The sequence below is a fragment of the Podarcis bocagei genome, assembly GCF_964188305.1.
Source record: "Podarcis bocagei genome assembly, chromosome: 4".
NCBI classification, from domain to species: Eukaryota; Metazoa; Chordata; class Lepidosauria; order Squamata; family Lacertidae; genus Podarcis; species Podarcis bocagei.
Window position 1 is genome coordinate 72,228,697 of NC_138128.1, and position 11,097 is coordinate 72,239,793.

The 11,097-nt window shown below is 45.3% G+C and overlaps 1 protein-coding gene across 1 annotated transcript in view; it reads right to left on the reverse strand.

Annotated features, from left to right (window-relative positions):
• Nucleotides 1-2,185: 2,185 nt before the first annotated feature.
• Nucleotides 2,186-11,097, reverse strand: part of NPFFR1 (neuropeptide FF receptor 1) — a 17,868-nt gene continuing 8,956 nt past the window's right edge. Inside the window, exons 3-4 of the mRNA XM_081192025.1 lie at nt 5,677-5,776; nt 2,186-3,132 (exon numbers count right to left, since the gene is read on the reverse strand). Of these exons, the coding sequence (XP_081048151.1) occupies nt 2,241-3,132; nt 5,677-5,776 (992 nt within the window). The 3' untranslated portion in view covers nt 2,186-2,240. The remainder of the gene's footprint in view (nt 3,133-5,676; nt 5,777-11,097) is intronic.

The following is an 11,097-nucleotide window of genomic DNA, read 5'->3' on the forward strand; positions in this document are numbered from 1 at the left end:
GCATTCATCACCTGCTTTCTCCTCCAAGGAGCTCCCGGGGGCGCATGTGGTTCTCCCCATGTTATCCTCGCAACAACAGCCCTGCGAGGTGGGTCAGGCGAGTGGCCCAAGGGAGCACCCAGGGATTGTCCTGGCCAGGTGGGGTGATTTGAACCCTGCTCTCTGCCCGGTCTTCGTCCTCATTTAGCCCCCACATGTGCATGACTGTACATGACTGAGGTTTCCCCCCCTCATCTTGGCTATGGTGTGAGTCTGTGCTGTTAATTAATGGGGTTCTGCCTTCGGAGAAGATGAGCCAGCCCTCAAGGAGGTGATTATGTAATTTGCTAGCAATTCATGTCCCTCCCGGCGTAACGCTGCGCGCTGACGTCACGGGGCTGTAATGGTGGTGTGCCTCGAGATTTTTTTCATGAAACAAGTGTGCCTTTGCCCAAAAAAGGTTGGGAAACACTGCTCTAATGGGCATACACCAGGAAGCAGGGGTTGTGAGGAGATAGATAATTTCCTTCATTGTTAAAACTAAGAGACACATTCCTCTAAGAATATGTTTTGGGGCTGGTGTTATTTAGCTTATTCATAAATAACACGGAGTCAAGGCTGAGCAGTGAGGTAGATGACACCAACTTGGTCACAATCTGTCCAAGAGGGTGAATGGGCAACAAATTGGCCAATGAGATACACACATCAACGGCATTCAAGTTTAAAGTGATGCATACTAACACAAAACATCCCAACCAAATCCCTGACAGGATATGGCTGTGCTGCCATCATTTAAACTTAGCTCCTGGTGACATAAATAAAATGGGTACCCCACACCCACCCCAATAAGCTGGGAACATAAACAATGTTCTCTGCCAACACTGTAGGTTTTGAAATTGCTTCTCAAAATTTAATATATGCTAGCTGGGAATCTCAGGTTCCAGAGACACCTTCCTACGAAAACAAACAAAACAACAACAACCAAAAAAACCCCCCAAAACCCTGGCATCTGATCACATAGAAGCAGCAACCGTGACACAGCAGTAACATTTGAATCATTCTCGGACAGTCTCACAAAAGTTAATGGATCAATTATGGGGCTGATATAGAGTAAGTGAATGGTCTGCATGTGTGTGTGTGCTCTAAATACTGTATCTTCCTGTTTCCTGAATGGAGGCTTTTCTTCCTCTCACTTGTCACTCTTTCCTTGCTTTTATTGTTGAGGTAGCACAACAAGCAGTCTCCAACAGATGAGGTTGCTGACCAGTCACAGTCAACTGCGCTTCTATTTAGAAATCTAGTTCAGAATAATTGGTCTGTCTGGTTCCTCTTTAAACACAGGCAGGGGCGTCTTACCCATAGATGTTAGTGGCGCGGGGCCCCAGGGCGCCAGATTTTGGAGGGCGCCACAGGCTGAGTGTCCGGGAAGGAGAGTCAGGGCGTGCTCCCTTCCCCGCTCTGGGGCAGCCCTCTCCTCTCCTCTCAGCCACCCATTGGAGCGCGCTGTGTGCGGCTCAGGGAAGCCCCTTTGCGTCCCCTCCTGCTGGGGCTGCTTGGGGGCCTGACGGGTGCAATCGGGGTTGGGCGCGGGGCAGGGCAGGCATGTCTCTCCCGCCCCTCTCTGGCTGCGTCACTGCCTGCACGCCTCCCTGAAGAGTCTGCAAGTGGAGCAGGGAAGCACCCTGTGTAATCCCGGTGCCGAGGGAGGATGGGACAGCCGACAAGGCACCTGATCTGCTTGCTGGCCTTCCTGTTGTGCGGACTTCCCTGGACAGGGGCAGGTAAGGGGCGCCGGGCATTTAGAGGGAGGCTTTGTGGGAGGCCGTCTGGGCTGTGATCCGGGCGCCTCTCACTTACATGCAGCGCCGAGCACGCGTTGGGGACCACGCGATGTAAACGAGCCGGACCGAAGTCCCCCCCCTTTAAAAAAGGTCGACAACTCTGTGAGATATGCTTAAGACGGCCCTGAAGACAGGCCTGAATCCCAACACCTCATTTGGAATATATACAAGGTTCTAAGGGGAGGAATAAGCATTTATAAATTGCAGCGCTTTATAAAAACTGGTGTGTGTCATACCGAAGTATCAAAACCCAGGATAAGAAGAGGAAGTTCCACAAACGTCAAGTCCTTTCACTTAGATATCTACACCGACAATGGGTTTTGGTCTTGAAAAGCTTATTGGAAATGGATTTGGCTCACATGCTGTGAAAGTAATGTAACGATATATTGTATAATCAATCCATCAGCATCTCAAATATCCTTAGGTATCCCAAGCTGGGATACTGACAGTTTTGGGGGAGCAACTTTTGCTGTCAAAGTCCTCCACCATCAGACCATGGTGAGCTACCCTTCCGTTCCTTGCAGGATACAGCCCTGTTCTCAAAAGGCTACTCTGACCAGACTCAGAGGGCTGTGCTGAGTCACTGCCTTGAACTTCGACAAAAATCCGATTGCGTCCCCCAAAAAGCAACCCACTGTTGGTCCTGTCAGAATAGGTGTTTTTGTGTTCTGTTTCCATGGAGCAGAGCTGGACTTGGAAGGCTTCCTGGAATCCTCTCCGGAAGTTCTCGTTGAAGTACCCGTAGATGATTGGGTTGATGCTACTGTTAAAGAAAGCCAGCCAATGGGCAAAGGGGAAAAAATAAACCGTGACGAGGTTGAGCTGATTCTCAGTGAGGTTCCCGTAGTCTGTCAGCAGCAGTAAAGTCCAGAGGGGCAGCCAAGAGAGGGTGAAGAACAACGCCACAATGATCAACATGTTGATAACTCTGATTTTCCTCTTGGACACTCTCCTTCCCTCGTTCTCCTCCGACTGGGAGCCTCTAATGCTTGCGGATGACTTGAAGAGTTTGAAGGCAATCCGAGCGTACATAATCACAATCGAGGTGAGAGGAGCCAGGTAAATGTGAGAGAAAAGAATGGTTGTGTAGATCTTGCGCATCTCCTTGTCCGGCCATGCCTCCCAGCAGGTGTAGAGCGGGTAGGAATTGTTGTAGGCATCTAGCATGAAGTGGTACTCATCCCGGGTGACGGTCAAGGTGACTGCAGAGGGGCACATGATGATTAAGGCTAAGACCCAAATTATAATGATGGTGACTAGAGCTTTCCTTAGAGTTAGCTTCTGCCTGAATGGGTACACTATACAGCGGAACCTAAGCAAGAAGAGGGAAAAAGCAATATATTCAGATACAACACTGGAAAAGCTATGAGAAACAAGCATTTCCTTCATGGTCTGCTGAGAGACTTGTGGGATGTACTGTACCAGAACACAAGGGGTTTAAAGGGCCTTTTATAAGCGACATTTTGAGAAGGCAGTTTTCCTGCATGAGGGAAAACTGCATCTCAGTTGTGGCTTTCTAGCTTTTCTAAAAGGAGATAATAATTTCAGGACAAAACGCCATTAAAAGGAAACATATGAACTAACTTCAATAGACCCCCCAAAGTTCTCATTAGCAAAAGCAAACACGAGCAGCTTGTGAAACTAATGCTGCAGCCAGACCTCAGTCAGGGGAACCTGGGCTCAGACTCTTGCTCAGACATGATATGAGTGGCCAATCAGCCCAACCTACCTCACAGGGTTGTTGTGCTGATAAAATGCAGGGAGGGAAAACTATTTCTCCCTGATGCCCTTGTTGGGAGAAGGGAGGTGTTATTCTAATTTCCACCCCACTTTTCTACCAAAGCATTCAAGGAGAGTTGCAAGAAGTTAAAAACAATGCAATGTGCAATAGATCCTCAGAGGCAGTGGGTTATAGAGAAGGTAGAAGCAATAAAAATGTTAAACATAAATAATAAACGGATAAAATGTTATCAAAATTATATATGGCACCATTGTAACATTTCCCATAGTTGACAGAGAAGGTTATTTTGGGGCTCTGCATATGCCTTTGATGGGGGTTTGAAAATTGTTGCTTATTTACTGTGATGGCTATTATTTATTATTAATAATAGGTAATATACTGTGTTGCCGACAAAGGTCCGTATAGTTAAAGCCATGGTTTTCCCAGTAGTGATGTATGGAAGTGAGAGCTGGACCATAAAGAAGGCTGATCGCCGAAGAATTGATGCTTTTGAATTATGGTGCTGGAGGAGACTCTTGAGAGTCCCATGGACTGCAAGAAGATCAAACCTATCCATTCTGAAGGAAATCAGCCCTGAGTGCTCACTGGAAGGACAGATCGTGAAGCTGAGGCTCCAATACTTTGGCCACCTCATGAGAAGAGAAGATTCCCTGGGGAAGACCCTGATGTTGGGAAAGATGGAGGGCACAAGGAGAAGGGGACAACAGAGGACGAGATGGTTGGACAGTGTTCTTGAAGCTACTAACATGAGTTTGACCAAACTGCGGGAGGCAGTGGAAGACAGGAGTGCCTGGCGTGCTCTGGTCCATGGGGTCACAAAGAGTCGGACACGACTAAACGACTAAACAACAACAACAACAACAAAATATACTGTGTATATGCCAAAATGGTTTTGAAGTCGTTTGCAACTATAAAATCAATAAACAAAATTCAATGCGTAATGAAATACACAGAGCAGCAAAACATTCTCAATTAAATTATACCGTAAAACAAAAGCCAGTTAAAAAAGCATGACAATTAAAAGTTTAAAAACAAATCAGGGAGTTCAAGGAAATGTTTGTCTAAACAGGTAGGCATTCAGGAGGTAGTGGAATGCCATTAGTGATGGGGCCTCATATTTCAGCAGGGAGAGCATTCTGCAAAACTGGTGCCCCCAGTGGCGGGGAAGAGGGAAGCCTCCTCTGTGTTACCACAAGCCAATCATCATTGGGTCATGACAAAAATATCTGGGTTCCCAAAACTGGTTGCAAGGCTGGGCAGTGGAGGGTAGCCTTGGTCCAAAGTTAATTAGGACTTTGTATGTAAGCAGCAGGGACGCGGGTGGCACTGTGGTCTAAACACCGAGCCTCTTGGGCTTGCCAATCAAAAAATTAGTGGTTCAAATCCCCGCAACAGGGTGAGCTCCCATTGCTCCATCCTAGCTCCTGCCAACCTAGCAGTTTGAAAGCATGCCAGTGCAAGTAGATAAATAGGTACCACTCCAGCGGGAAGGTAAATGGCATTTCCGTGTGCTGCTCTGGTTTCAGTGTTTCGTTGCCCCAGAAGCGGTTTAGTCATACTGACCACATGACCCGGAAGAACTGTCTGCCGGCTCCCTCGGCCTATAAAGCGAGATGAGCGCCACAACCCCAGAGTTGTCTGCGACTGGACGTAACTGTCAGGGGTCCTTTACCTTTACCTTTTTTTATGTAAGCAGCAGAAACTTAAGTTGGCTTGGTGGCTAGAAGGCAGCCCAGTACAGATCCCTCAGTGTTGGCATGGTATGGGCCCGATAAGGAGCATCACCCAGGCTGTGGTGTTCTGTACTATCGGCAGGTGTCTGGGCAAGTTGCAAGGGAAGCCACACATCAAGCACACTGCAATAGTCCAGATAGGAGGTTGCCAACATATGGGTCGCAATGGCCAATGACCTGACCCATGAAATCACACCCTGTTTTTTTCTGCATGAATTCCTGTTTAATTTTTTTTTATATGCTGTATTTTTCCTGTTCTTATATGGAATGTTGCCTTTGTGTTAATGATACCATTTACTGTTTTTATGCCGCATGTTAATTTGAGGTTTTTAAAAACACTAAGCGGTTTATAACCGCTTTGAAATAAATAGAACAAACCTACCTTTCCACTGCAATGGCCACCAGGGTGAACACGGAAGAGGAGACAGACATCCCTTGCACCAAGCCACTCATTTTACACATGGTGATGTCAAATGGCCAGCCTGGAATGATATGCAGAGTGTCAACTGCAGTGCATTTCTTAACATTCTAGACCTCCTGAGAGGTAATATAGCAAACACACAGTGATCGAACCCGAGCCTTCTCTGAGAGCTGCTAAACCATGTCTAGTTTGGACGCCAAGAATCGGAAAGGACTCTGGCATCATGGGATTGACTCCCCAAACATGCAACGATATTGTAATATTTATTGGAAACTGTGGAAAAAAATGTTTTCTGGGAAACGACCTGCAACCAGTGTAGCCTGACCAATGTGACATATAACCATTCATTGACAAACACAAATAAATGTCTCCAAATTATTCACAAGTTGCAAGTTAGCATCAAGTCCGTGTGGGAGATCCCATGCTCATGGGAATCACCATTCGGCCGCGGCAACCCCATCACGATTTGTTTCTTTTCAACCCAACGTTTATCCATGTTTCTCTCTTTTTCAAAGATGGGGATTTCATACTAATTATAATATCCTATTGCATCGCTCGGCCAACAAATTTTCTTTTCAGTTTCCCAGGCTCAGATCCAGCAATAACAAAGGTGCCAGCAGACCCTTTCAGTGGCTTCCTCTGCATTTTCATTCAGCATAATCCCATTTCCCATAGGGACACCATTCCCTGTGTTTATGGTGTCTACTTTAAATTATGTTTTGAAAAAAGCATACACATTTTGTCTTCAATATTAGCTTCAACCTTCTACACTACAGGGTAGTTTTGTTCCTTGAGGTGGAGTAATTTGGATTATCTACTTTAAATGCCCAAATGTCCTGAGGCAGGCCTTATCTATCTTCCTGTAGCAAGCAGGACTGTGTTGCCCTTTAGAAATGTACCTCGGGTTAAGTACTTAATTCGTTCCGAAGGTCCGTTCTTAACCTGAAACTGTTCTTAACATGAAGCACCACTTTAGCTAATGGGGCATCCCGCTGCTGCCGCGCAACCTGAGCACGATTTCTGTTCTCATCCTGAAGCAAAGTTCTTAACCTGAAGCACTATTTCTGGGTTAGCGGAGTCTGTAACCTGAAGCGTATGCAACCTGAAGCGTATGTAACATGAAGCATATATAACCTGAGGTACCACTGTACTCCCAAGCCTGTAAGCATGCTGCATTCGGCCTTTAATGTTTTCAGCTTCCTCTAGATGTCTCCATTCACCATACGATCACAATCCCATTCATTTCTGAATAAGTCAGATTTGTGCAGGGCACCAGAGATAGCTGCATGTGGTATCATTGCTATCCATTTAGAACTTCCTACTGTCAAAAAAGAAAAAGATTGACATCTCCTTCAAGAGAATGTGCAGAACACTCTCCTGCTCACACGCACTTGCTGTTCCCTTCTAACACAGGTGTCTTATATGATGGGAGATATTGATTGATTAGACATACTCTGATCAGTAGAGAGGATATGGGCAAAGCTTTCTTTTCTTGTTTGGAAAGAATTTTCTAGCCCTTTGGACTGAAAAGATTTGAATGTGCAGAGGCAAGCCTTAGCAAAATCTCAGAAGCAAAAGGAATTGCTGCGTAAGTGCAAGGGGGCAGGATCCCAGCGCTGCAATTGCACCGCTCCTTTCCATGCCTAGCAGAATCAGAACATATGCATAATGATGCTACTAATTATTATTTGTATCAGAAATTATGCAAATGTGCTTCATTTTCATCATATATGCTGGCTGCCAATTGGAAAGACCGGTGTAAAGTTTTGCAGGAAACGTCAGAGAGCAGATAGTAAAGAGAACTAGCTAAATAGGGGAGTGAGCCACACATTTAAAAATATGTTCAGAGCTTTTGCTGCAAAATCTGCACTTGTTTTGAGAACAAACCTCTTTTTTGCTCTACCGATGTCATGGCTCTCTATTGACTTCCTCAGTGGCAGCAGAGTGAATCCTCAAAGTTACTGGTGCATTTCTGCCCCCCCCCCACTTGACAGCTGTAAGTGCTCAAGGTGATAAGAGGGTAAGTGGATAGTTGTCACTTGATGAGGAGGGGAAAGGTATACTTAGAGGCAACATACAGACCATCGCTCATTACAGGAGGGGTGGGGGACAGAAGGAAAGCAGGAGAATGGACATAATATTTCACTAATCTCTATCTCCAAATGTCAGCTTTTAGACCCAGAATGTTCAAAGAGACAGATGTGCTATAGGAACATAGAAAGCTGGCAAACTTTAGGCCCCTCCAGCTCAGTATTTTGTCTCTAGGGACTCCTTGTAGGCCTCCAGAATCTCAGATGCGTCTCTCTCAGTCATACCTGGAGGTGCCAGGGGCTTTTTGACATGCAGAGCAGGTGCCAAACCACTGCCCTACAACCTTTCCTTCCCATAATAAGCTGCCTTGTCAGACCACTGGTCCATCTGCCATGACATTATCTACAGGATAATGTCAAGCAACTCTCCAGGGGTTTGGAAGGTTTTTTCCCCTCAGCCGGACCTGAAAATACTGGGGACTGAAACTGGGTAGATATTCTATCTGCATTGCTGTGGCCTGTAATTGGGAATAGTGCTAGTCACTGTAAACCCCAAAGCTCAAATTGCTAAATTAAAAAGCATTCAAGAAAAATCATTCCACTGTGTATTATTTTATTTACTATAGACCACAGGCTAAACACAGTGGAGTTCAAAACCTATTTTTCTGTTAGCAGAACCGTCATGTTGGATCGACTTTCCTCAAGGGCAGTTTGTCCACGATGGATCATTTTTTTTCATTGCAGTCCAATTCACAGCCTTCAGAGAACACAGGCTAGTTCCTGCAGTGCCCTCCCATTTCACATAAGGCTTCACATGTGAACTTATTGCGCACCCAATAACATTTCCCAGAATCCTCTGCAAGGTGTTACTGTTGAATGGTCAGTGTGAACCAACGTGGAATAGGTTCTCTGAAGCCAAGAAACGGGGAAAGGACTAGGGGAGACTGATACGGTAAAGCAGGGGAGGTGAACCTGAGACCCTCCAGATGTTGTTAGACAACAAATCTCATAATCTGTGACCACTCGCCGTGCTAGCTGGGGCTGCTGGGAGTTCTAGCCCAGCAACCTCTGTTGTAGAAACACAAAGACCATATAAATAAAGGAAGAGCTTCGACATCTACAAGGAAGGAACCATCGTTAACAGCAAGTGGAGGTGGCGATGGGGAGAAGCTATTTGACTTTCCACAGATCAAGAGCAAATGAAGATGTCACCAAGCCCAGGGGAGCTTCTAGCTGAGACAACTCACACTCAAGACTGGGGTGACTTTTTAGAGACAGACGTAGCAGCCTAAACAACAGAGCCTCACTCAAGGTACATATCACCACTTAAATGTGTTTTGTTTTTTTAATTCTCCAGTAAGCCAGGGGACCTAATGGCACCACTGCAGGGAATTTGAATTGGTATCCTGAATTTCCAGATCTTAATGTGTAAATAAAAATGTGTAAATTAAACCAGGTATTCAGTGCTAATGTTACTCAGAGTGCACTCACTGAAGTTAATGGGCATGATTAAAGTAGGTTCATTGATTCAAATGGGCCTACTCTGAGGAAGACTAGCATTGACTACTACCCATAGACAGCTGGATACATAGGGTGGAATTCAAAGAAACCTTTCTTTTGCTCAAGCATTCCTGCTTGCCAAAGTGAACTATCCTCTCCCCCCCACATGCTATTCTGGGGGTTCTCCTGACCCCTCCCAGAGATAATTTCAGGGGTGTGGGTGACATGGGGGGGAGGGAAAGCCCCACTGTGCAAGTGAAAGTCCTTGTGCACAGCTTCCAGTAACAGGGCAGGTTAGGTGAATCCCATCCTTAATTCACTAAAATCAGAGAGGGAAATTGAAGCTATCCTCCCCTGGGAGCTGGGGAAGCAGTAGCAATCTCGTAACTGGCATGTAGCTCATTATTCTGTTGATTAAAAGGATACAGTGTGGAATGGGGTCTTTTAGGCACAGCTCTGAAGTGCTAATAGCAGTTCAGAAACATAAATATGATTTTAACAAATTAAGGTTTTCAGCCGTTGACAGGGCCGCCCGGCTGAGTCGGAATGTGCTTGCCTGCTCTGCATAATAATTAGTCAGAAATCTGATCTTGTTTTAAGTACAAATTAGCTTACAAGAGTGCAATGCCAGGGTTACCTACTGCAGCAAAAACAGAGATAGAGGCAGCCGGTAGCGTAATATCCGTTTCCAAAACTCCTTTGTATCTTTTTGTGCTCATCTCTCAGACTCTTAGCACTTGCTGCTTTCCGTGGTGAAAATGGGTCTGCCTTTGCTCCCTTTCGTATGGAAAGCAGAAATGTGAATCATAACATAATTTCGGAACGGTGTTTTTCGAACACACATACATGGAGCATTAGCTTTAAGCATGCAGCTTGGCTTCTTTCCTATTGCTGCTTTCAGGATTAAAAACAGCAATGGCTCAGTCCTGCAATCCAATCCAAAGTCCAATCAGAACATCCTTAGATTTGGCATTAGGCAGAGCTCAGACTTGCCTAAAGAGAAATATTCAAGGGTCATTTACAGTGAGATAAGCTCCACTGAGGCCAATCAGATTTCTCCAGTCTAACTGATCAATGAATTGCCCCCTAACTGGTTTCTGGCATGCTGCTATACTGACATGCTCCACTGGAATGAGGAATTATGCTAATAAGGTATTTGATGTTTGGGCAAAACATCTCAGGCATTTCCATATCTTAGCGTCAGTTCTCCATAAGTAGTAGCTTGCATCTTAACCTTTCATTATCACATTTCCTCCTCCTTGCTGGTTAAAAGGGATAAGAAAAACAAATCGCTTGCTGACAGCTATCTCCCAACACCATTTCACTGAATATCCCAGAGTCTAAGGAATATTAGACATAGTAAGGTCTATGAAATATCGGCTGAGATTCAGAGATCTGCATAGGCTTACACAAGTGACTTGCTTCAGCCTGGCAGAATTGGTGGCTCCTTCTTTGAATGGGTGATGGTCATGCCTAGTATGGAATAAGAAACCATTTTGGCTCCGCATGTTCCTTAGCAGATGTCAGACTCACAAGTTAAATTTGACATCAGGTGATTGAATGCTTTGAACTCCCAAAGTTGGGTTTTCAAAGCACTATGCAGGACTTTTAAAGAAGCCCGAGCAGTGCTTTGAAGCACCTGAAGCTCCCTATTGTTATAAATATTCGGGGGGGGGGGACTAAACCCTAGAAATTAATAAATCATAGGATTTTGATTATTTCGGATATGAAAGGAGAAATACAAACCACAGAGAAATTCTGGAACTAGTGTATGCAAAATGACCTGGCCAAGTTAGGGCCATTAAGAAACAACACAGGACCATTGGCAATGCAAGAGAACTGTCCTTTCCCC